The sequence below is a fragment of the Phalangium opilio genome, unplaced genomic scaffold (genome assembly GCF_054372755.1).
Source record: "Phalangium opilio isolate 3A_F unplaced genomic scaffold, DU_Popi_V2 ptg000079l_1, whole genome shotgun sequence".
NCBI classification, from domain to species: domain Eukaryota; kingdom Metazoa; phylum Arthropoda; class Arachnida; order Opiliones; family Phalangiidae; genus Phalangium; species Phalangium opilio.
In genome coordinates this window covers 9,480,780-9,506,786 of record NW_028324187.1, presented here as the reverse complement: position 1 = coordinate 9,506,786, position 26,007 = coordinate 9,480,780, and the positions used below count along the sequence as shown (strand labels likewise).

Sequence of the window (26,007 nt, the reverse complement as noted above, 5' to 3'; positions counted from 1 at the left end):
CAATTATTTTAATGGCGTTTTGCGTAGTTTTTGCTGTTTTTAATGTGTTATCACTTGTGTTATGGTGAAATCATGGGTAACTAGTAGAAATAGGCTTAGTTTTAGTAGGTGTCTTTAGTCTTTGGTGATATTTTGGGCCTTGGCACCTTCATACTTAAGTTGCATAATTTTTATACATTTTTGTATAAAACTCGGTGATTTTGGTGAAAAATTGCAGGTGTTTTGAGCGTAATTTTGGTTATATTAGTATTTTTCCCGAATTCGGTTGTGAAATAACATTTAGGCCTAACTTCCACCTGTTTGGCTTCACTTTCCCTATTGGTTGAAATTTTGGTAATAATTTCACGCTTGCACTAGTTGTGAAATTTGGTGCTTCGATCTCAGTTTGTGAAAGAAAGCACTTTTTTTTGGTCACATTTGGCTTGAAATGATGGTCAATTTTTCCTGGTTGCAAAATTTAATCCCTGGCAATTTGCAAATAAAATGTCTTGCCAGACTTTGACCAAATTCCACTCCGCCATTTTACAGGTTGATAATCTCAAAGATGAGTTATGAAATGTAGCAGACGACAAAATGTATTCGCGTCTATAAGATCAAAAATATTGGTGCTTTTTTTTTTTTTAATGTTTTTACAAAACTTATTTCGTAAATTAATCGTATTTAACTTATTTACCTACAAACAAACAAACATACATATATTTTAAATAAATATAAATACTTGTAGTTAAGTTTTAAGCCTAACCAATGAGAGACCTGCAAAACCTGAAACCAAGAGTAGTTAATATAGCTTAAATGTTATTTATTTAAAATAACAAAAATGTGGTAGCTAAAGATTTTATAAGTCATTTATATTTAATTAAATTAAATAAAAATTATTAACGTGGGCATTTATAAACAATGTGGGCGTCAACAACGAAAAAAAAAAACAAAAGAACAATTGTAAAAGAATAAACACCAATTTTATTTTTGAATTAAAATAAAAAATAATCTACATAATTATTTAGGTTTGGGACCAAGCCTAGCAACTCTATCAGGTTAGTATAATTAATTATTGTTTTGTTCAATTAAATATTAAAATAAAAAAATCTAGGAACATTTTTATCGCGAACTCTATATATGTAAACATATCTTCGTTAACTTTTAATTTCACTCGGAACTACTTTCGATGGGGGGGGTCAAATAACTGCTAATTGCCTACGTAATTAAGAGTAGCGCCACACTGGGGTTTTAAAATAATTACATACATAAATATATATATATTTATATCAATAAATAAGTTTAAAAAATATACACGAACCGCGGCCAAGATATAATTGCAATCTTGGAAGTTACAAATTAAAAAAAAAATACGTCAAATGGTGCTAATATATCCGGTTATAGATTGTGTAGATGGCGACTGCATCGCTTCTCAAGGCCCAATTCTTTGTCTGGTTTTTGACCAATAGGATAGCCGGATAAATTATAAGCAGACTATGATTAATTTGGCGCCATTTTGCATTTAGCAAACTTGCACGGGGCGGGAAATTTGAAAAGTACACCTAAATGATAAGTTTGATGGCTCAAGGTGCTCTTAAAACGCCAATAGTAGTCACAGGGTTTCTTTTCTATTTACAAACGGTGACCCATTCAACCGTGTTACAAGTTGAACACGAAACGGTGCAACACCAAGTGAAGGTGCAATTGCATTTGCGACTACGTTTTCGTCTAATTGTATCGTAGCCCCTACCGCAACATAAAGAAGAGCACCCATTGGGTCTTCTAGCCGTTTCGGGTTGCAAGGCGTTATGGGTGGCGTTGCAAACCCTTCCTTGGGTCCCTTTCCAGCCTATTTCTTCGTAGGGGTCGCAAAAGGTCGGCGAACTCTCGTAGTAAATCAGTTCCTTGTCCTTAATGGGTCTTGGGTTGGAACCTCCTCCCACTGGTTCCAGGTCGAGGTTAATGTTCAAACGCGAACCTTTGGCGGCGGCCACGTTGGACAGCGAAACTTGACGCGCCCTGTAGTACCGTTTACGCAACTTACGTCCCGTGTGCCTAAAATCGGTGGGCGATTTCCAACAAGTCTTCATTTCGCAGCTACCGGAAACGCCGTGACACTTACACTTTAACTTAGCCGATTCGAACAGGGTCTACGAGTTAAAATGAAATTAAATGAATTTATCACGCTCATTTTCTAATAACGAATAGCTAACTTAGGCCTATTAACTTACAATTCGTCCAACCATGTAATTATGTCTTTTGACCACGGAGTGTAAATCTCTGGACCTTGTAACGTCGGAACCTAAGAATCTCCTGGAGAATCTGAGTCCGTATTCCAAGGCCCCTTGGGCGCAACCACCCCAGGACCAAGTTTTGGGTACTTGTACAGACGCTTGTCTCTGTTGGTTCGAACCCGAACCTCCGTCCCGTTTTCTTTTAACCGTGCCGGCTCGTTTTTCCGGTCTGATTCGGTTATTTAGTCCCTCGTCCGAGTTAAAGTCCTTGAAATCGTCTTCCAAGGGAGAGTTGCACGATATGCCGCACGATAATATTTGTCCCAAACTGCAAGCGCGTGCCACTGCGTGAGCCACACTCGCCGCTGATAATGCTTGGGCGAAGGAAGTTTCCTTGTAACCTAAAATCAGTCGCCATTACTAAATTAGATGCTATTTTTGAGACATCCCATGCGAAACTTTTGGAATTGAGGAATAACTAATTTTTCAGTTTAAATTCTGTGACGTAGCGAAATCGTAAGAATGCCACGTGATTGGATATGTCCTACAGTTTGTTTAAGAATAAGTTGGCTTAATCGTGGATGGTTAGTGTTTCAACAGCTATAGATAGTTTTCACACATGGAGGATTCATACCATTTACACCAGGAGGCCGGGCTATCTGGAGGATAAAAACCCGTCTGCTTTTGTCCTCCAGATAGCCCGGCTTCCTGGTGTAAATGGTATGAATCCTCCATGTGTGAAAACTATCTATAGAGCGCGCCAAAACGAAATAGTGAATGATGCTCGCTATAACCAATGAAAATGACCCTATCACTTAAATGACACCACTTAGTGAAAAGCGTGTAATTTTATCATCCTTATTAACGGGGACAGATCTTGATTTCAACCGCTATTCTTTAGATTTAATACTTAATTCACTTCCCCTAACCAAAATTAAAGTGCCAGAGCTCTGGTTATGTGCAGAGATAAAGAGAATAACTTCCCTTTCCAACTGTACTAAGTACTTTTGTTTAGAAGAATGGGGGCTTGGAGTAATTAAGCAGCAAAATAGCCGCGCGTCATGCGTCTTACCTTTTCTAAGAGTAGGGCTATCTTGCATGGTTTTAGCGGCTTCTCCGGTGCGCAAATTCGAGCAATCCCATCTGGAGTAACGAAACTGACGATTGCATTCCTTGAGAGCCGTTTTTAAACCAAATATTGCCACGGCGGTCACTTCGGGGTTTTGAAAGCACAACTTTCTTTGAGATTTGACCAATAATCTCGGACTGGTCCGGCAAAAATCTCGGACAGTTTGCGATTTATCCATAATATTTGTCATTTGTGATTTGCCGTGGTGGTTAGACGTAACGACATTTCCAAAACTCCCTCGATATCTGCGGCCAAAGATAAATAGTCCCAATATAAATAAATAAAGATAATAAGAATATTTTAATCAATCTTTATGCAAAGGGGTAATTAAATGGTAATCAATCAGATATTTAATAAATTATAAGTGTCTTGGAGTTTTCGTTTAAAATGGCTTTAAGTTAGGGCTAACGCGGGGTTTTGTTTTTAAATGGAGCTATTAAACTCTTGAAATTCGTCTAACGAATTTTTCCTACTTATTATTAAGTCATATTTATTTATTTATTTTCTTGTGTTTGAACAAAATATAAGCGTTTAAAAACTAGTTTCCAGTCAATAATTTGCCAATTTTAATGTGTTGTTTATATTTATAAATACCGACATTATACTCTAATATTAATTTAATTGCGATATGTGATTGGAATTTGTAATTAATCTTAAAATTAAGGTATGATTTAAGGTAATACATCTTCATCTATTTTTCTACGATTTCTCAGTAATTTAATTTTTAAATCAAATTCTCCGATATTCGGGTTGCAATAAGAGCATCTTTTAAACTAATTTGAATCCCCCACACAATAATTAAAAACACAATTTACAAAAACAAAGCAAATAAATAAATAAATGGCAATAATGAATTAATTAATTAATTACCTGAATTCCGCGATGAAGAACGCGAAAATGACCAGAAGGGCATTTCGAACTCTGGCCATATTAACTTCAGCGTATAATTAAGTCCGTTTTTAATTGACATTGCAAACTGAAACCCAATCAATATCGTTTGATTAAAATTTCGTTTCTCTCCTTTCAAAATTAAATTATAATACCGTCACTAACCACCAACAAAATTATTTTATAAATATTTATATTAATTTTAATTGAATTTCCGTAATTATAAATTTAAAATAATTAAAGTAAAATTTTCATTAAAAATAAAGTTTTTTCTTTTTCAAATATTATTTTAAACAACCTTGAAGGAAAATGACGGTAATTATAATTTAAAAATAAATTAATTAAAATTTAAATTAAATTAAACTAACGCGAAAATATAAATTAATGAATACAGCTCAATCCATTTTCCGTTATCGAATATTTAATTTCGAGATGGAATAAATATTTTAAGCGAAGGTTGTATTATATTTGATTTTTGGAAGAGACGTTTTCCATCCGATGGACTGATAAGTTAAAAAAGATGATCCAGGATGGGATGGTGATGTCTCGATCCTTCTTCTTCGGAGTAGGAGGAGGATAAGAAGGATGATGGTGTTGGGGATCTGCAAAAGTAACCACCCCTTATTGTAGGCAGGCGAGGAGGGGCGCTAGCTGGAAGGTGGTTGAGATCATGGGATGAAGGAGAGAATGTGTATGTGTATGTGTGTGTGCGCGCACGGGCTCTGGTCTGGACTCGACTCTCTGGTTCTTCGGCTACGCTCCATCCCTCAGTCTCAGGACAATGCGGAACGAATCCTCCTTCTCCTCCAGAAGTCGAGGAAAAGATTTCATTCAACCTAAGACCACCATCATCATTACTATCATAAGTAACCTTATAACAATAAGTATGATACCGCCGTATTCCAGGAAGTACATCTTTTGGGGTTTAGTCTTAAGAACTTTTCAGACGATATGGGTCAAAAAGTTGGTCAGTACTCAGTCATCAAGTTTTAATTTGGTCATTCAACTCGTCAAACTTCTATTCACACGTCACTACTAGTTTGAGTCATCTAAATGAGTCAAAAAGTTCTATCGTCTGAGAAGGCCTTTAGAAGTTCCGGAAGAACAACTCGTAAAGCTATATTTACTCCTTTACTAGTGTTTACTTCTATTGGTTCTTCCTCATCTGGGAGTAACTTCTACGAAAAGCTAGCAATAATAATTTGTTTGGAGGAAGTTAATTTGTACCTACCCTGTCATACTTATTGTTTTTGCGTTACTATAGTACCTACATATCTCCGAGAGATAAATTTGCCTCTCTTGCTTCAATCAAGAGATGGCATGGCATGCATACCTCGATTGAGACTTCGTTTATTTTTTTGGGAAAGGGGGGGGATGGTATTGTGGTATTAAATGGATAGTTGCGACCGGTGATTTTTAGGTCAGCTTATTTCGACAAGTCAGGGGAATTTTATAATTGGTTCGAAGTGGTCAGGGGAATTTTATAATTGGTTCAAAGTGGTCAGGGGAATTTTATAATTGGTTCAAAGTGGTCAGTAGAATTTTGTAATTGGTCCAAACGATCGGGGGAATTTGGCAATTGGTCCAAAGTGGTCGGGGCAATTTTGTAATTGGTCCAAGTGGTCAGGGGAATTTTTTAATTGATCCAAATGGTCAGGGGAATTTTTTACTTGGTCCAAATGGTCAGGGGATTTGGAAATATGCGCTAAAAGTGACCAAGTGTTTTTTAAAAAAGGCCCGACTGTTTAGTTTTTAATTTGAAACGGGTCGCGTCTATCCCTTTAAATGTCCTACCCCTCTTCTTTCATCATCTAGATTTTGAAATCATTCCCTTTTGATTAATTTTTTGTTTAGTCCTCTTTTTCTTCTTGATGCTATTCCTCTATGATTATGTTTCTTTAGGAATAAAATGAAACTACATTTTTTTTTCTTTTTTTTTCTGATTTCTTTATGAATGAAAGAAATTCCAGTGGCGGGGAAATTTTTATTTAGTAATATCAAAATTCATTGTAGCGTGACAACCAAAGTTTCCGTATCGAAAACCCCTTTTTTATTATTATTATTTATTTATTTAATTAAATTTTATTTCGATTATATAGTCGGGGGTATTTGGAAGGAAATATTAAAAATCAGTCCAGAAAAAAAAATTGAAAATCTAAATTGACAATTCCGAATTGTTAGCTTTATTTTTATTAACTTAAAATCCTTATATTAAATTTTTTATTTAACCTAAAATATTAATTATAATTAAAAATATAAGTTAATTTAATTTAACATAAATGATTGATTTCAGTAAAAAAAAATATTTAGTTTATCTTCTAGACCTTATTTAATTTTAACCTACAATACTAATTATAGTAAAAAAATGTTAAATTCCTATTCTTAATTTTAATTTAACCTAAATTATTAACCATAATTAAAAAATAAATAAAAGTTAAATTCCAGTACTTAATTTTAATTTGACATAAATTATTTTAACCACTAATAATAATTATTAAGTTTGTCCAACTGTATGCAAAGAAGTATCACTTTAAAAGTTATACGCGTTGTATGACACCATTTTGATATATTTCTAACACTTCACTTTCTCTTTGACAATATCTCTTCTCCAGGTTGAAATAATAATACATAGATATTTTCCAAATTACTGGTATGGGCCAAATTTTTAATGGTTCTTTTTTTTTCCCCGAGAGAGGCATTCTTTCCTTACATTATCCTAAATGAAGAAATTAAAAATTTTCGTGGAAGAAGTTTAGGAGGTATATACGTGACGGTGACCTTTGACCGGGCCAGCCAGCAAGCCAGCCGTTGTTCATGGTGCTGTGTTATAGGCGTCCATCGCGCCCGGTGTATGATTTTTAATTCCCCAGCAGCGGCAGCGCGGTCTCTTTCTACCTGGGTGGGCGAACCAGGAGGTGTCAGAGAGGCCCAAGGCCCTGTTTGCCAAGGTGGCGAATGTGTATAGAGGGGAATGGAATTTTTATAGCTAAACCCCCTAAGGGGAAAATTATAATTATTAAATAGATAGGGATAAGGGATGAATATTTCATTCCATCCAGGACTAATTAAGTTTTTATATCGCTAGCCATAGATGGAGATGTTAAAGAAAAAAAAAAATAAGAAATATTCAATTATTTTGTCACTTATCTGGAATTAAAGACACCCACCTATAGTCGAAATTACCATGGCGAATAAATAACTCATTAAGATTCTATTTGAAGCCAGGATAGTGTTTATCCCACTGTAATTTAGTGGGTTTTCCACTATACTTATTATTATAGACGTCGTCTGTAATTAAAACTAGTGAACTGATAATTAAGAATATTCTAAGAAGCATTTGTCATTTGTCGACGAACTCTGTAGTAGGATTATACTGTAATTTAGTGGGTTTTCCACTATACTTATTATTAGAGACGTCGTCTGTAATTAAAACTAGTGTACTGATAATTAAGAATATTCTAAGAAACATTTGTCATTTGTCGACGAACTCTGTAGGTGGATTATACTATAATCTAGTGGTTTTTACCCTACAATAATAGTTAATGTACAATGCAATTTAAGTTTATCTGGTTGAAGATAGTACAACCCGAGCCTTGAATGGAGAAATTTCAATATTTATCTTTGATTTTTATTCATTTACATATATCGCGTCTTAAAAGAGATTACCCCTTGACCTTTACCAGATTCGTAAAGCCACTTAAGTCAGTCGAGATCAGGTGGTTCCAAACTGTAATGGGCCACGGATCTCGTGGCACCTTAGAAGCTGGTGTGGGCAAATATACAGTATGCCAATTATGCCAAACCAAAGCATGAAGCGTCTTTAAGTCTGGAGCCAACTTGAAATTAAGGTTAAAGGTATATTCTTGGTCTAGGACGTTTTGACGAGAGAGTGTCAAAGAGATTCATTTTTTTGACCTATAGGTGTCACTTCCTTCGTTCTTTTTAAAACATATCATCACCACCGCCCTTTGTACAAAGACTGCAGTAGGTACCTGGGAATATTTTACAACATCTCGACGTCGACCGGATGTAATTTCGTGATGAAACGCGTTTTACACTTTGAAATGAATCCACTCACTCTGTTTGGTAGGCCTATAGATAAGCAAGACGAGCGGGCCAGTTCAAATATATTTGGGATTGGGTGGATCCCAAACTCATTTTTGCTTCCGAGGTGCCAAAATTTCACACTAAAGTATTTTATACTGATGGGGTGTTATGTTTTGAAAGGGGTTGGTTTCGTCACAAATTAGAATTACCTGTTACACTAAATTTTCCCTGAAAGGTTAATTGCGAAATGACAATTTTGTTAACAGTTGACCTCTGTCGAAACGTTGTCCGTTGACATTGGTGATCTTACTGTAACACTATGTCCACGTTTCTCTTACAGAAATCTATCGTGTAAATAGGACATATCATCTCAAACCATTATGTCATTGAAGGACGTAACTAAACCTATTGTAATGGATCAAGTGGTCAGGTAGGACCATATTTTTTCCTTATTATTTAATGTCTGAATTGGACTAAATCATTTAATTAATTTGAACGACCGAGTTGCGTCAGATGATTGTTTTTCCAAAACGGGTTTTTTTTTTGCAATCAAATTTATACATCACGTGTTAAAGCGGTCCTAAAAATAGATCATGCAATTGTGTGGTTAATCATGATTCAAACTTGATATTACGGTCTTATTTACATAACCATCGCGAGCACCTTTAATTTTATTACCTCAAAAACGAGGCTTGTACACTGAAACAAATTAATACATGGCATCGCGTGTATGACGTTTGATCCCATCGATATTTGGGGTTAAAAGTAGAAGTTATCGTGATTTGACTATATAGGTAATTTTATGCGCTACCCCCCCCTTCCCACCCTAGGGTATGAAAACGTCTAGGTATCTTGGCCGCAATGCATGCTGGTGATGACCACACACGCTGTTGTTTCGTGCCTCCCATTTCGTTTCGTTTATACCTCAAGACGAATTTTTATCGAAATATTCTTTTTTTTTACCCTATAGTTTTAAAACCAAAAAGAAATTTAGTCTCTCAATCCATATGTTCCTTAAAACACTGAATGATTTCATTGTTTTAAATTTTTAACGACTGACCTAACCAACTTTACTTAAAAAAATAATATAATATTAAATTGGATAGCCCGACTTAACTAATATGAAATATTACTAAAAACACACCAGGCATTCCATAGGCATTGGTATTTTTTAATTACGATTTTTTTTGGTACATATAGGCTGCTGTTGGACTGACTATACAGGGTGTTTCTGATAAGTCTGTAAATATAAATATAAAGCCTGGAGATATTAATTCTTTGGAAAATCAATTTTGAATCGAAAATGTACAACTTCTATCTCCATTTTGTTTACCCCAAGGGACACTGTTTTCGAGTTAAGATTGTTCAGAGTACTTTAGGGATGACCCCTTAATTCAATTCAAAAACTGAAAAAGACAATGATTAATTATTAATTTAATTAAGGGGTCATACCTAAAACACTTAAATCAAATCATAAATCTCGAAAACAGTGTTCCTTAGGGTAAACAAAATGGAGATAGAAGTAGAAGTTACATTTTTGACTCAAAATTGATTTCCCCAAAGAACTGTCATCCCCAGGCTTAATTTATACATGCAGACTTATCATAAACACCCTGTATATAGTCTGTATGGGGGGTTTATAATTTCATAAGGGCAAAACGTCTCTGTTTAGTGTTAAATTATGAGAAAGAGCTAAATATTTTGAAGGACTCGAGTAGAGAACGACGCTTTTTCCTGACGTTTTTTCGGGGTTATTAAGAACGATTTTAACAATCTTGTTTATAGTGGTTTAATTCCTTCTATAGCTAGCTACCAAGACCGCCCGACATAATTGATGTTGAATTTACTTATTTGAAACAATGTCATAACTTTTCCCCTATTACATTTAAATGGCGCATTCAGTATCGGTGAATCTAAGACATTTTTAATAACAGAGGGAAAACCCCTAGATTCTAGTAGAATATTACTATACTAACAATGCAATAGCCAATGTCGTATAAATAGAGCGCACCACGTTGTAGGTAAAATGGCTTAAGCTCATTCGGTACTTTTAATAAGAACCCCTTCTTTTCTTGATCTTGGGAAATTCTTATCTGAACAACAGGGTCTTTAATAGTCGAGTTCATCTAGAATTTTCCCTTGCTTCTAGCTGTTTAGTCATTCAAGCGACGCCAGGGTGGTGATCTGGCCTAAGATATGTTTAGTCTGAAGATTCAAGTTAACATATTTGACAAACTTCTTGTCAATTGAAACCACATAATAAGTTAAGCTTCTAAACCCATTATTTAAATTAAGTTAAATTAAACGATTAAGTTGAAGTTTAGACGAAGCTGCCCCCTTAAATTGTTAAAATGTGCACGGGAAAACAGGAAGCCGCGGTTTTTTTACTTAATTTACAACGTAAAGCTTTAAAGATCTCTGGATATTTTCGAAGTCACGGGCACTCCAAGTCCTTTAAGCGTCTTAAGTACTACGCATTAACCATACGAGATTTTGCCTTAATTTGCGGCCAAAAAGCGGCAAGTGCTCGTATAGTCGACTGATGGAAGTTCGCCAAAAAAACCTTTTTCCTCGAATCAGAATTCGTCAGCGAATATCGCTTTTAACTTAGTAAAAGTGCACCCAGCACCACGCCACCACAGTCAGTATCTTCAGACATCCTCCTTCAACTCCTCGTCTTTTACAAAAACTTTAAGCTTTGACGTTTTCGGCACCTTTCAGACATCCTAAAATGCTTTTAGGTCTATAAGCATAAGTCAAATAATATTTGAATAAGTTAATTGTTTATACCAGGGATAGATTTAATTTTAGAAGTAGGAATGGAGCTCAACGGTTAGTATTTACTTCAGTCTGTCCGACTCGTAGCTCACCCATGCCCCTCCCTTTAACACGTAACGAAGAGTTTAAATTATCTTATTGGCTGCTCACTTAAACTACGTTTTGGTGACGTTGCTGCTTGACGGAACGGCGAAAAATACGTAACGTAATTCCTTTTCACCTCTGTTGCTATGACCCTCCCGCCTCTTTTTTCATATCCCCCCCCGTCCCGTGGAAGAGGGGGTCCGGGACTTTGACGCGCGCTCCTGCACATTACTCTGTTCTCCATTCCTACTTCTAAAATGAAATCTAACCCTGTTTATTCTGAAAAATGTTGGTCTTTCCCGCCGTACATGTTGGTGTATCTCTTTAGTATATTATATTTGTCCTATCGCTAGCCGATACCCGAACTTCGCTTGATATTGCTCGGGGAATACTTGGCGAATAGCGAATAACAAATGGGGGCGCGAACGCAATGTGGTTATATATTAACTTGGTGAAATATTTCATTTACTTATATAACTCATTTCCTCATTAAGATTTCGCACTTTTTAAACGACGACGAACTTCAGAACTCTATTCTTAGAAAATGGGCGATGGTGTCAACGAAACCATTATATTATATATACGCTCAGTGTTTATATTGTTAGAGTCTATGTACCGCGTGGTTTAGCTATTCGAGATCACAGTCCCATCACCCTGAAATCAACAGATTACAGTAGAATCTTACTACTACACTTATTAAAAAAAAAAATTCTTATTTCACACTCACAGTACACGCGACTCTATCCGCCATAATATATGTAGGGTTAAACCACTATATTATAGTTGGATCCTATTGTAATGTAAAAATATTATTATTAATTCTTAAAGATTAAATTAAGCATTGCGCTGTTAACCTGATTTAATAACTATTTCTCATCAGGTGTAACCATAATAGTTATAAAGGGGCAAGGAAACCCCTATATTGTACATCCGAAATTAGCTAAGTCACTCTGTAAAGCTTGTATATTGGAAACCACCCACGCGTCTATATATTATATAAAGAATCAAGCCTCTTAATTTTTATTAAGGATATCAGGATGAGGCCTACTACACTATAGTAGGTACTATACCGCAGTAACCAATTTAAACAGAGCTCGCGAGATTTGGCGGGAATGAATTAAGATTACTTAAATCTATTATGACCGTCAAAATAATCATATTTATACTTTAAAAGATTATGATTCGGTATACAGTAGGGTCAATAAACAAATACGCTATTTAACTTTCGAAATTAGACTGATATTTCCGCTATCCCCGACGTCACTATGTATAGTTACAAAATATCTTACACACTCAACAATGAACTAATTTAAGGACCACAAAAAAAGAAGAAAATAAATTACAGGACCACTTAAATTATTTCTAAAACAAGTCGTTTAAAAGAGACTACACCCATTACAGACATATACTCACGTTGAAGCCTGCAACTGCATGTAGAGCTGCCAGAGCCAGCGTTTGTTTAAACGTATCCATGGATCTTTTAGAATCTTTTAGAGGACAGGAAAACCGGGTGATGTGATTAGTTCAGGGAAACTATTTATTATCAGAAGGGGGTAAGAGAAGAAGTATGACACTCTGTATCCTCTTAATATTTTAGTTATGGACATCTATAACTGTGGTACTAAATCCTCAGCAATCAACCCACAAACCTTGATTGTCTTGACGTGGAACAAAAATCATTGCACAAGCGCATGCGCCTTGGAAAATAGTTAGACGCAAATAGAGTAATGATGAGGGAACTATTTATCGCGTATGTGATCAGATTTAGTAACCTTCTTTCGAAGAGAAGTATTATTATATACTTCTGTTATACTTATTATTTTCTTTACTGGTCCCCTTTGAGAATTATATAGAAAGTCCATGAAACTACATTCTTTATAATGAAGTTTAACGTTATGTAATCTTACGCCCCGGCTTTGGCGATTGCTGCATGGCGACTATATAGAAGGTCTCTTTTTTAGAAGTTTAAAAAGAAATGAGCTTGAAGGGCTGAAATTAAATTATGGTTTGAAAACTAACAAGTACCATAAAAACGATAAGATTAGGAAATTAAAGTCAACACCCCTTTTTTAAAGCTTGTCACAATCGGTTAGTGTTCATTTGAAACGGATTTTGTCTTATAAAGACAATGTTCCCAAACAAGGCGACCAATTGGCGCCGTGTACCTTGACGAGCGTAACGGCGCCTTGTTTGACGCCGGTTAGCTATAGGCAACGAAAAACAAGCATTTTCCTAGTATAAGATTTAAGGGTAAGGGAATGTTTGAAACTAGGCCTAAAATAAGTCTGGAAACACTGAAGTTAATTGACCTAAAATGGGTTTGGAAACGCCGAAGAAGTTGAAAATTAAAGGCCCGTTTTCAATCAAGCTTTTCTAGTTGCTTTTTTTACTAGCTTCGCTTCAACAGTAAATCGCGATTTGCCTGACAAAAACGCGATTCAAATGGTGAAGCAAAATCGAAACTCTTCACCCGTTTTCAAATTCACTTCTCTCGCCTCTCCACGCTCGTCAGGACCCGTGTTTATATCAGTTGTCTTCTGTTCAATATTTAGGCTAGTTAAAAAATACTCATAAATATCTTTAAAATAGTTAAAAACACCATTAAAATGCTTCTAAATATCCTTAAAATAGTTAAAAACACCATTTATATGCTTCTAAATATCCTTAACACTCGATATTGTTTTTGAAAATTAGGCCTATTCTCACTTTAAAACACGCGGCGCCAAAAAATTGCTCGAGAGAAATAACGTACCCACGTGACTACTAGGCCAAGCGCTTTTTCGGATAAAAGCGAAAGCAAATATCTACCCGAGGTAGATACCAGCTTTTCGATTATTTCACGCGAATCTGATTCAGAAGCGCCCAAAAAAGCGCGTTTGAAAACGGGTTCCGATTTCGCTTTAGCGTTTTGCTTCAGTTTTTGAAGCAAAAGCTTCATGAAAAGCTTGATTGAAAACGGGCCTTAAGGCTTAAAATAGGTTTGAAAAGCTGAAGAAGTGTAAAATTGACCTAAAATAGGTCTGAAAAGCGGGAGAATTTGAAAATTGGACCACAAAATCACGAAGTTTTGAAAGTTATCCTAAAATTGGTAAAAAGGGAATTAATGTAACTTACAAAACATCATAGTGAAGTTATTATAAGATTAAAGTGAATTATAAACAGTTGTAGAAATACAATGGAATCTTCGAGGAAATTTATTTACAATATTTTACAATTTTTCAACATTTACACAACCGGATGGTGGAAGGGAGAGAGGGTACCTTTTAGACACCACTCGCTTATTTCATTAATTTAATTATATTTTAAAAATAGAGAGTATTTTGTTTTGTCATTTAGAAAAATACACTGTTGCTTGTTAAAGACTTATTGTTTCCGCGTTAAAAAATTCCAAACCGGGTTAGTTTAAATTAAATTAAGTTGAAAATAACTTTAATTACGAAACCAAAAATGAATATTTAATATCATATTTTTGGAATTCTTAATTTTTTTTTTTTGGCACTTTTTATAATAATATCAGTTTGGCCGGAATAAGTTAGGCACGCCTATTTAAATATATAGTAAATGCGTTTTTTTTAGTTAATTAAGTACAATAATTAGTACAAGTAATTGTACTTTTTTCACAACCCCGTTTTAATTAACCATTCATTTTGTTGAACAAAAGAAAAATTGGATTTAAGTTAAAATGTAATAGAAATGCTATGATACGAGTGCGGCTTAAAAATATCGTTCAAGTACCTTCAATTACCGCGCTTTATACTAATTGACACGAATTAATTAATTCACGATTTTAATTTAATTACACTCGTAAAAAAATAAATAACTTATCCAATATGGCTCGCCGTTCACTTGGGTAATTTTTCAAGTACTTATCCGCGTTCGTCACGACACGATATCTTGGTATTTGACCAGTCGAAACTACACCGAAAGAAACTCGAAGAGTTTCAGGGTATGGTCATCGCGAACAGAGCGTAATTGTCGCGATTACGAAGTCGGAAGTTGACCGAATTAACAATTGGTTATTTCACTTCTTCACAAACATTGCGAAATCGTTCTTTTATCGTGGCAAGTTTCGCATTTTACGTCGCAACACCATTGGAAACGGCACCGGCAATTATAGGAGACGTTGACGCGCGACATGACGTGTCCTCTACCGCAACATAGCAATTCGCAGCCTTCAACGCCCATGGAAGTGTGATTACAAAGACGTCCCGTTGTACCCAAGGAACCCGTGGTACGATTAGCGACGCAAAAATTGGGTGATTCCTCGGCGTACACAATGTCTTCCGTTTCCGGAAATTTAATGGTGGCACCGCCTTCCGGGACGAACGTTTTCCCATCGTTTCCGGCGGTAACTTTAGCCGCGCCGTCGAACCGTTCTTTGATTCGATTTCCGACATCGCGAAATGGTGGTAATTTACGCCAACACGATTTAACCGTACACGAACCGGACATACCGTGACACTTACACGTCGTTCGCATGTAGTTTTTAACAGCCTGAAAAGGCAACAATCGTAAACCTTTGGTTAGTAAAGGACATCGCTTTAGAGAATGGAATATCTCGACCCTCGCGATGGTAAATGAAGAAGAATAAGGTGCGATTAATGTACTTACCATTCTTCCTGCCTCGTAATTATGCCGAAGTATCATGGTCTTAAGGTCGCTTCTCTTCCGGAACCGTTCCTCCAGGAAGGCCTTGGATTTCTCGTACCCATACTGAACATTCTCGCCGCATCCACCCCATCCGTACTGGTTCGTCTCCAGAATCTGATTGCCACCATTCGGGTTGATTTGAACTGACCCGTGCTGAGTACCACCGTTACCCCCTATGATTGACCCCTGACCACCACCCGTAACGGACGGATCTAAAACGGGACCGGCGGAAGTCGTTCTATCGCACGGACAATCGTTCAAGGAACCCAAAGTACACGCTTGCGTCACTTTATACGTCATACCAGCTGCCGTTATCGCATTCAGGAAGCCCGTTTCCCTAGTAGCTGAAGAGAAAATCAATTTGCAATTTGGAGATTATTGAATCTACGTTGTTGACGCCTACGTATCAATGCCGCTGAAAATGTTAACTAAAACACTTACCTTTTAAAAGTATTTTCTTAAGCGACCTTTTATCAGCGGTACAATTCCATCTTCTGTTCCGAAACTGATGTTTACACTCTCCTAATCCTACGGAAGCCCCTTCTTTGATGGCTTTCACCACATCCTTCTCGTTCTGACAGATGCGTAATGTTTTGCCGCGCAAACGTCGCATTTTGCCACATATCCTTCTCGGCTCCCAAACTGCCCTGTACCAAATTAAACCCATCGTTAGACGCAGTCCCCAATAAAACGGTTTAAGTTATTCGACGTGACCCTTAATTAAATTACGCGGGAAAGAATAGCACGTGCAAATTGAAGAAATGGCACGTGCTAGTTGCATCTCGTGACCTACACAAAGGTCATCCATCATTTTGTATTTATATAGCATTATCCCGAATTTCGCATTTTTTAAAGGCGTCTGACAAAGTTAACTATGGGGTTAATTAGGAATTATCGGGGTTAGCTAATTAGTCTCTGACAAAATCGGCGCGGTTTTACAAAATAAAAGCCTACACATTTATTATCGTTGTAATTTATGACAATACTAGGTATTCAGGATAGGATATATACATATATATTTTCTTTTTTGATTTGCAATATCGTAAATAATATTTATCTGTATGTATATTTGTTTGGTGGATTTGCTATTCGAGGATATGGTAGTGGGGGGAAACAACTAGATTATAGTAGGATAATACTATACCTCTCCCCCCTTAGACTCGGAATAGCTAATCCACCTTTATTGTAACAGAAGGTCCGCACCCGAATTGAAACAAGACCTTTTTACAACCCGGCGCGGTAGTTTCGATAAGGTATTCTGATTTATCGTAATTAAGATAAAAATGTTTGTTCTGCAAAAATTCCCATTAGCCAAAGAGTCTAACCAAATTTGGTCTTAAAAACGATGGCAAATATGTATAGTTACTTTAATTATACTAAATATACTTAATTAGCCTCATTTGTAAATAATCTTACCTTATTAGAGTTATTACTGTAACCAAAATATTTGTAATCTTTATTTTGGGGTTGATTATAGTTAGACTAGATTTTATAACTGAATTGACAGAAATATCCATCCAAATAATAATTAGGCTTAGCGACGGATGTTTCCCTATATGAAAAAAAAAATTATAGGCCCTGAAAATTTTGCGAGCACGTGTATATAGGTCTAAAAACCGTCATCGGACATTCACATATTGCGTCAACGCCATGAGTTTAGGCGCTTTTCTTTAAGCGCAATTTTAAATGCAAAAATGCACTGTCAAAGCTAGGAATATCCGAAGCTCCAAGCGCGTGTTTAAACGGTCTAAAATGATATTTCACGCGCTATTATTATGTCACGAGGAAAATTTAAAAGCAAGGAGAATTAACACTGATCGATATTGGAGTTGATTTAACAATGAGCTAGGATTAAGATGGGAGTTGAAAGGCGCTCCCGGCCGTCTCCCAATTTCTCAGGGCCTATAGTAAGGCTATTAAAATTTCCCTTGGATATTTAATGGACCGGTTAAAACGTGGCCGTAAAAACGCCAAAGATATTTCGTTCTTGACGTAAATCAAGGCTCGCTTTCTCGGTAAAGAAATTAACTATCGCGACGGAGTGAGATAATTTTTTTAGCCCCAAATTTGTTCGGTGTTTATCGCTATACTTTGGATAAACCAAGCGAGTAACGTTGTTTGGTCCTAAATTTGTCATAAAGTATCGAAATATCCCAATGCCTGTCTGTGTATACATCTTACCCCGACGTACCCTTTTTTATTCAAAGACGTTTCTTGTTAACTGTCAAAATAGCGGTATATTTATTAATTTGGTTATTTATAGACCACCCCCCTAATCTAAATATACTGTTCAAAATTGCACCAGGTGTCTATATATTTATGACTACATTTTAACTCCAAAAATAGCTACCTAGCTACCCAAAATTCAAGCCTGCGCATGCGCTGTAGTTGGATTCTACTTTAATTTAGTTAGGGGTTTCCCTTTTATTAAATTTTCGTCTAACCTACGAATTGTTATTGATTACAACAAAAATTATAGATTCCAAAAGTCGACGATCGAAGTAAAAAATATATTGATACTTTATAAACAATAATTAAACCTTTGATTTCTGACAAAATTAGAATTTTTAGTCACAATTTGTTTATAGCAACAATTAAAATCGTGTCTGTTAAATTTTTTTATAAACAGAAAATTTTATAAAACCCACCACTCCAATCTGTATTACTCCTTGCTTATATTTTTGTAAAGCGCGTGCAATAATACTTTGAAATTAGCGCGTGAATATTTTTTAATATAATATTTTTTTCATGCACTTTTTCGGCCCGCGTGTCAGCTTAATTTCCCCTACCTTTCACCGTGCATTTTATAATTTAATTTAAGCACTGCCAAAGTTAGAGTCTTTGACGCTTTAAGGACCTATAGAAAAGGACCTTTAACGTTCCCACACACACATATAAGGGGGTAAAAAAAAATCGACGTTGTCGTAAAAGTTAAATGATTTTCGAAAAGCGAACGAGTTTAAACTTTGAATAGAATTCGAAATATTTTTGAGAGAGCGCGGGCTCGATGAATAATGTATTAGTTCGAGTTATTTACGACGTAATTAGTCCCCCATTAGTCATGCTAATTAAAAACCAGGAGTTTAAAAATTATTTCTGAAACCTACATCGACTATAGAAAGAAGTAGATACGAATTCAAAGTTGAAAAACTCTACAAACGCCTATAGCTCCTATAGTTATTATGATAAATAACAATTATAAGGACACTTTATATAATTTAATTTACTTCTGACGGGTTCACTTAAATTTCATTAATAGGCGCGTATCCTCTCGCCTAAACTTAATAATTTAATAATTATTAAAAGTGGAAATGCACCTATAGCTTAAATTAAATTAAAAAAAATGGTTAATTTGCGTTGAGAAATTTTCTATAGGCAATTGTTTTCAAAGTTCAAACCCGGAACTTATATTGAAAATTTACGTTATACCAAAGGTTTTACCCAAAACCAAGGCTTAACTACAAGGTTAATTTTAATTAAGAAAGGTATAAATTAAATTAAGTTATATTTAGAATCACAGCGTTCTCTGAAAGATAACGGTTGAAGAAGTCGGAAAAGCAAATTATTACTGGCGTGGAATTTATGGTCAAATTTTGGGTCTACTCTTTCATAGTTTTTAAGATTTAATCTCGCCTTTTTTTTTTCAACTTTTCCGCCATTGTTAATTGAGCACGTGCTTTTAAATTGATTCATTTGACGTATTTAATCGTAATTAAATTAAATGCCGTTGATTAATTAAAAAGATAATTAAACTTACCAAAAAACGGAATCGGCTGTAACAACGTGTAATATGCAGACCATAGCCACAATTCTAATCCAATGATTCCAATCCATGTGAGGCTTGACCCGCGCCCAATTAATTATTTTAATCCTTAATAATTAAAGTAATTAGCGACGAGAAAGATGATGATGATGGTGATAATAATAACAATGTCCGTTCATCAAGATATATAGAAATGGCTTCCGGGGGTACGGGACTATCCGGCACTCGGGGCGGGGAATGGAAGAGGATGGGGGGTAATTCCTCCAAATACAAAATGGCCGCCACCAGGGGGACAACAGGGGTGGCAAGTAATTTTCACCCCCCAGCCATCGGAATCGCAATCAGTTTCACTCCGACTTTTGTAATATATATAACAGTTTTTTCCGCAACAAGCGATACTTATTTCTTCCTTGCTATTATCTCGATCCAGAATGCTTGTCGCAACTTGCGTCCTCGACTCTCTTTGTAACTTAAGTACTTAATTAATTAGTAATTAAAGTCCTTCGCGTCAATTCCGATTGATGATTACACGGCGTACGTAATTAAAGAAAGAATTGTTATACTTTTTTAAATATATAGATGAGATGGTAATGGTGATGCTAGCCAAAATTACTGTTTCTTTTTTTTTTTCAACGGGAGTTTTTAATCTAACGCGACTATTAAGTTGTTAGATGAGGTCGGTGGTCGGTCTACTTGGGAGCTACTTCGGCACCCTACGCTCCTTGGAATCTCGTGAATAACTAGTCGGCGCTGTGATGGAATCGCTACGCGCCTCCGAAGAAATCCCTCTTTAAGACCATCGTCAAAAACTCCGCCCTCGAAATATCGTTTCTCGCCACGCTCCTTCCTTCTCTCTCTCTCTCTCTCTATACCTCTCTCTCTTTCTCTCTCTCTCTCTCTCTCTGAGTTTTTCTCCGTATACTAAAGTAAATTAACAACTGAAGTTAGTTACTTAGTTACTTAGTTAATAGGCTTAGGAGTGTCTGGTTTAAACGACCCTAATATTTATTGAACTTTGATTTTTCCTAATTTTTTTTTTATTTAAACCGGGATCATCTTCGAGAGTCATCGTCTATGGTTGTAGGTTTATTATTTTTTTTTCTAAATATAATTTTGTAATTTGATATTACTCAAGTTCAAAGTTATTACTATGAGTTTTGTTGCTTGGTGTTGGTGGTGATATAAAAGCGTGACGTATCCATGAGGTTATAATAATTTGACTGTTTTTCATAATGAGACAGCGCGGTTATAAGTTTAATTCCTAACAAGGACGAATTTTATTTGAACGGATATACGTCATCATAACGTTTCCGGTAAAGTTATTATAGATTATAACTCGGATTTTTCAAGGCCCATAAAAGCATTTCATAGAAATGAATTCCCGCATCACATAGTCTTGACTCATTATTACGAAATATTATTTAATTTATTTATTTTTAAATATAGGTATATTATGCATAAATCTATACTTAATTATTTTACATCGATAAATCGAGTGCGTAAATAACAAGTTATACACTCGTACTGCTTTTATAACAATGGCATCTTGAAGACGCGATATTTTTTATATTGTAATGGGATCGAATGAATCAAGGTGTACTCGAAAAGTTATCCGTATCTTTAATATATTTTTTCTTTCTTTCCCGTTCAAGAGGTTATAGATTTGCTGGCATTATTCTTAGAAGAATAGGTCCTCGAAACTAAACAATCGTCACTCGCTATTGTTCAACCTAGAAATGACAAATTTTTGAAATTACACGTTTTTTTATAAGTAAATTAACAAAGTTCAAAATTAATAATTCAAAAATTTTCCTTCCAACTAACACTTAAGCTCTGAGCGGGATCTTTGCTATAGGCTTATTGCTTTTAAGGCAAAAAATAACGTACCTTTCTCGCAACTGAACACGCAATTATTTATAAATTAATTAAGGGGTCATCCCTAAAACACTTAAATCAAATCATAACTCGAAAACAGTGCAAATGGAGATAGAACTTACATTTTCCCAAAGAACTGTCATTCCCCTTAATTTATATTTATATTTACAGACTTATCAGACACACCCTGTATAATCTGTATTGTAAGCTCGAACGCTAATAGTTACTTAGAACCCGTTGCTAGCTGCAGATTTTCCAAAAATATTTATTTCAACTAAACTATATGAACTTAGATCGAGATTTCTTTACTTGTGCTAATACTTTTCGTTATCTGCGAATTGATAAAATATAGTCCTAATAAGAATTGCGAATCCCTTTCTTATAATTATCTTATTATTATATTTAAGAATAAGAAGCTCTCTGTGTTTGTATATGCGTGACAACTTCATCTGACAAGATGATGTCAATCAGTCAGTGTGCTTGTGAATCAATTCAATTGAGTTTTCAAATCTTATTGAGATAGAAATAAGACTATACTGTTTAGGGGTTTTCCCCTCATCTGTAGAATTCTTGGGGATAAAAACTTAAACTAGGCCTAATTTTAGTTAAAATAAACTAAATTAAATACAAGCCTTGACTTGAAAAACTATCTTGAAGTGACTTAGCCCCACTCCTTAATTCAAACGTAAAATTCTAAAGTAAATAAACAAACTGAATTGAATTGAATTGAAAGAGTCCTATAGCCCACGGACTAGCTATCTTAATTGGTCTCGTTATAACTTTGATTTCATATATGTTTTTAATCATTTTTTTTTGTATTTGAGAATGGAGGAAAAACAATGAATGTACGATCTCTCACCCCTTAAAGAAAGATAAGTGTTCTTAAGAGTGTACCTTACTTTTAGATATCAGAAGACCTTATCTCAAAATCACTCGATAATTATGAAACAATTACAATGGGTTTTTGACTCGATTCGATAATCTCCTAGGCGCCTTTGCCTGCACCAGCCTCCTTACGTCTAACGGTAACGCGAGACTATCGCGTACTCGTCTTAAGATGGCTCGCGTTGTAATCAAACGTAAGACCAGTACTATTTTAATACAGGGTTCATACAAACCTGGAAAACCTGGAAAAATCAGGGATATAAATAGTTGACAAAAACCTCAGGAAAAATTCGAATTTTTAGTAAAATTCAGGGAAATCAGGGAAATTGCGTCAAACAGGGGCCAAGTAATTAAGCAAAATGTTCATAAACATACCCTCCATAGGATTAACATTACACTAAACTTTGGAGGCTCATAACTCTGGTTATATTAGAGATACGGGGATGTCCTTTGATTATGTAATAGTCATATTAGCCCCCTCCCTCCTTCGTTAACATTTGCTCCATAGGATACTCCATATACGTAAAAAACCTGGAGAATTCAGTAAAGTATATGGGGAAAAACCTCATGGAAATCTCAGGGAAATTTGTTTTCCAAAAGTTGTATGAACCCTGTAATATAAACGCAACCTAAATTTAATTTTAATTTCTTGCAAAGATTTTGGGTTATCGAATTCGCCCCTAAAACTTAAAAGGGACCTAATTTATTAACAAAATTGCACCACCCATGGCCATGTATTGTTGTCTTCATGCAGTCCTCCTCGCCTTGAGACTATACAGCTTGGTTTAGCTATGCGAGTGTTATTTAATGCTATAGGCTTAACAATTGCCTCTCGTAAGAGTTTTTAACTCTTTATGTCTATAATCGAGACTCAATACAGGTTGGTTTAGCTATGCGAGTGTTATTTAATGCTATAGTTAAACCACAAAAATGACGTTGGTTCGAAAGGCTTAACAAAAAAAAAATTATATAAAAATATTTCCTCTCTTTCTGTCATACTTCGTGGAATTAACTTTATTTTTGTTGATTGCATACGGCATCGTATATAAAATTTAAAAATCAACTCGTCTCAATTGAATCAGGCTGCACTCCCCCTTTCTGTTCTGGTTAATTTAGAAGGATACAAAATTTACCTCAAAAGTCGATAAAGACTTAAACATGTCTCTGGAGTTTGGTTGGGGCTTCGGGTGTCGGCGTCTTTAAGATGAAGATCGAGGTAGAGGTGGGGAGGGGGGTAACAATTGTTAAATGATTCGGAAGGCGTCAAAATTGATGTTTTAACTTCAATTTTCTCTCTAGATCTCGTTTTGGCCTGTAATATTAAAACGTAGCCGCCAAAATGGACCAGTTTGCGAGTTTTCAACATATTGGGTGGTTTCTAGTTGAAATATATCTCGTACTTAGGTGTCTCGTCCCCGTTGCTATAGTATAATTTCAAGTATAGCCGCGTCTTACGTCTAGGGACAGGGTTTAAGCGTAATTCGGTGTTTCTGAGGTAACGTCTCTATTTTGAGTCGGCTTTTTTTGGTGTACTATAGACCAGGTATGGAAATACCCCTCAGGGTATAACTCGGACCTCCCGGTAAGCCGAAGCAATTAGGTAGATTCCCTATAGCTTGGCTGGATGGATATAAGAGGCCCGAGCCAGCTTTTTCTTTCTCTTTTTTACTTCAATTTATAAGGGACCAAACCTAAATTACGTCATGTTAAAAAGTGATTTTCATTTTGTAATCATAGGGTTTGTTGGGAACGGAGCAGGGTGTCGAAGAATATGGAAATAGAAAATATACGGTTTTTTTAAAATGTGTTCTTGGGAATCGAGGAATGCTCAGGGAATTTGAAATTTTATGTGTTTTGGGAATTTTTGAAACTGTCTCTGGATATTTGAATTTAATTAATTTTAAATTATCAGAGAATTTTATGATTGATTTCAAATGGTCGTCGAATTTTATAATGGGTTTCAAATTATCAGGGAATTTTATAATTGGTTCCAAATGGCCAGGGAATTTTATTATTGGTTTCATATGGTCAGGGATTTTTTTAATTGGTTTCAAATTATCAGGGGATTTTTTAATTGGTTTCAAATTATCAGGGAATTTTTTAATTGGTTTCAAATTATCAGGGAATTTTTTAATTGGTTTCAAATTATCAGGGGATCTTTTTAATTGGTGTCAAATTATCAGGGAATTTTAAAATATGTTTCAAATTATCAGGGAATTTTAAAATATGTTTCAAATTATAAGGGAATTTTATAATCGGTTTCAAATGGTCAGAGAACTTAAGAACAGGTTTTGAAATATGTTTTGGGAAATTATATCGATTTAAAATAGTCAGGTAATTTATGTATAAATTTATAGGTAAATCAGGAAATTGTATAATCGGTTTAAGATAATCACGGATGGATCGTTTTGAGAAATACTAAAATAGTCTTTTAGAGTTTTTGAAAACAAATTTAGGAGTTGGGATAAAAATTTTCTGTTATACATACATCTTTTGTCGATGGCCAAAAAGAGCTCTTTTTTTCTTCTTTCGCTTCTTTTGCTTTTGCTTCTTAGAGCTAGGGTTAATTAAAATCGGTTCTTTCGGTGAGAGAGAGCTAAGACCACCGAGGAACTTAACGTGCGTGCCGTGCAACAACCGCACCGCCAATATATTTAAATTATTTTTCTAACCCTACGAAAAAATTTTTAACTATCTGACTAATTTATAAAAACCAAAAAAATAGAAAAGAAAGATACGTATGTACACTTTCGTTGTAAAAAGCCCTGGGAAAATCATGAGCTATAAGAATATAATCGTTTATTGATGATATAGTCAACTAAGACTTTGAAGGAGCTGGTGTGTTATCCCAAACATCATCTTGGGGAGTCGACCTGTTTGTGAAACAAACGTTAAGAAAAAATATATATCCAAAATTTAATCCCGCTAAGAATTTAAAGATTATAAAAGACAACTTTATGGACTGACCAAGTATGAAATGTAAAAACGTTCTATCTCGAGATACGTGCTTTTGTATTTTTCTATTTTAAAGTAATATTATAATATCTATATAGAGAAAAAATAATTTTGGTTTTAATTAAATTTTCGCGTCGATTTCGTAAAGATACGTGCTTTTGGAAAATATAATTTTTCTTCTTGCATTTAGGATTTATTTAAGAAATATCTTTGTATAATAAGTATTTATGGAGCTCAATTTAGCTTATATATACTCGAGAACTGGATTGGGAGTTTTATAACGTCCTTGTTTGTCATATTACAAAGCCGGGGTACGACAAAAATTGGGGGATTATAAAGATTGCACGTCCAAAAATGTCACGACTATAAATACAGACTATACAGGCTGGATTAGCTATTCGAGTTGGTGGTGACTGTTGTCGAGGGGGTAGACACTTGAGAACTCGGGTGTAAAATATGTCTTGAACTCAATGTACTGTCAAAGCTGAACTGCGAGTTCCGAAGGCTTTGAACTTAATGCACTGTCAAAGCTGAACTGTGAGTTCCGAAGGCTTTGAACTCAATGCACTGTCAAAGCTGAACTGTGAGTTCCGAAGGCTTTGAACTCATGCAATGTACTGTCAAAGCTGAACTCAGGTGTACACAGAGATTCAAAGTGTCTATCCCCTCGACTGTTGTATACCCAATGTACGTGTAGTATTAATCTACTATAATGGTAGGATTCAAGTTATTCCAACTGCTAT

The 26,007-nt window shown here is 35.3% G+C and overlaps 3 protein-coding genes across 5 annotated transcripts in view; 1 reads left to right on the top strand and 2 right to left on the bottom strand.

The window, feature by feature from the left end:
• Nucleotides 1–26,007, top strand: part of LOC149654806 (endoplasmic reticulum disulfide reductase DNAJC10-like) — a 50,993-nt gene that overhangs the window by 5,809 nt on the left and 19,177 nt on the right. The window contains exon 11 of one of the 2 annotated variants that reach the window (XR_016370739.1): nucleotides 8,615–8,704. Coding sequence is in view for 1 of the 2 variants with exons in the window: in XM_089846450.1 (XP_089702576.1) it covers nucleotides 529–555 (27 nt within the window). In the remaining variant the exon portion in view is untranslated. Of the gene's footprint in view, nucleotides 1–528; nucleotides 959–8,614; nucleotides 8,705–26,007 lie in introns of those variants that run through there. The other variant, XM_089846450.1, reaches the window with a different exon arrangement.
• LOC149654809 (protein Wnt-10b-like) lies at nucleotides 938–5,017 on the bottom strand. Its single transcript, XM_089846455.1, has 5 exons — nucleotides 4,596–5,017; nucleotides 4,210–4,315; nucleotides 3,283–3,584; nucleotides 2,208–2,611; nucleotides 938–2,126 (listed from the first exon to the last, which is right to left on the bottom strand). The coding sequence occupies exons 2-5, from the start codon at nucleotides 4,266–4,268 to the stop codon at nucleotides 1,605–1,607; spliced, it is 1,287 nt and encodes a 428-aa protein (XP_089702581.1). The 5' UTR covers nucleotides 4,269–4,315; nucleotides 4,596–5,017; the 3' UTR covers nucleotides 938–1,604.
• On the bottom strand, nucleotides 14,299–20,354 carry Wnt6 (Wnt oncogene analog 6). 2 transcript variants are annotated; one of them, XM_089846443.1, is made up of 4 exons: nucleotides 19,544–20,354; nucleotides 16,228–16,433; nucleotides 15,748–16,130; nucleotides 14,299–15,630 (listed from the first exon to the last, which is right to left on the bottom strand). In XM_089846443.1, exons 1-4 carry the CDS (start codon nucleotides 19,618–19,620, stop codon nucleotides 15,166–15,168), a joined length of 1,131 nt encoding a protein of 376 aa, XP_089702569.1. In that variant the 5' UTR covers nucleotides 19,621–20,354; the 3' UTR covers nucleotides 14,299–15,165. The 2 variants fall into 2 exon arrangements, with proteins under 2 accessions (XP_089702569.1, XP_089702570.1); XM_089846444.1 differs by having other exon boundaries at nucleotides 16,228–16,428.

What these genes read in the sequence shown, in the direction of transcription:
- Wnt6 (XM_089846443.1), bottom strand. Translation starts at nt 19,620, where the DNA reads ATGGATTGGAATCATTGGATTAGAATTGTGGCTATGGTCTGCATATTA. An exon ending in TAAGAAAATACTTTTAAAAG is followed by an intron (nt 16,131 to 16,227) that starts GTAAGTGTTTTA and finishes TTTTCTCTTCAG; the next exon opens with CTACTAGGGAAACGGGCTTC. An exon ending in ATTACGAGGCAGGAAGAATG is followed by an intron (nt 15,631 to 15,747) that starts GTAAGTACATTA and finishes TTGCCTTTTCAG; the next exon opens with GCTGTTAAAAACTACATGCG.
- LOC149654809 (XM_089846455.1), bottom strand. Translation starts at nt 4,268, where the DNA reads ATGGCCAGAGTTCGAAATGCCCTTCTGGTCATTTTCGCGTTCTTCATC. An exon ending in TTCTTCATCGCGGAATTCAG is followed by an intron (nt 3,585 to 4,209) that starts GTAATTAATTAA and finishes CTTTGGCCGCAG; the next exon opens with ATATCGAGGGAGTTTTGGAA. An exon ending in ATTACATGGTTGGACGAATT is followed by an intron (nt 2,127 to 2,207) that starts GTAAGTTAATAG and finishes TTTAACTCGTAG; the next exon opens with ACCCTGTTCGAATCGGCTAA.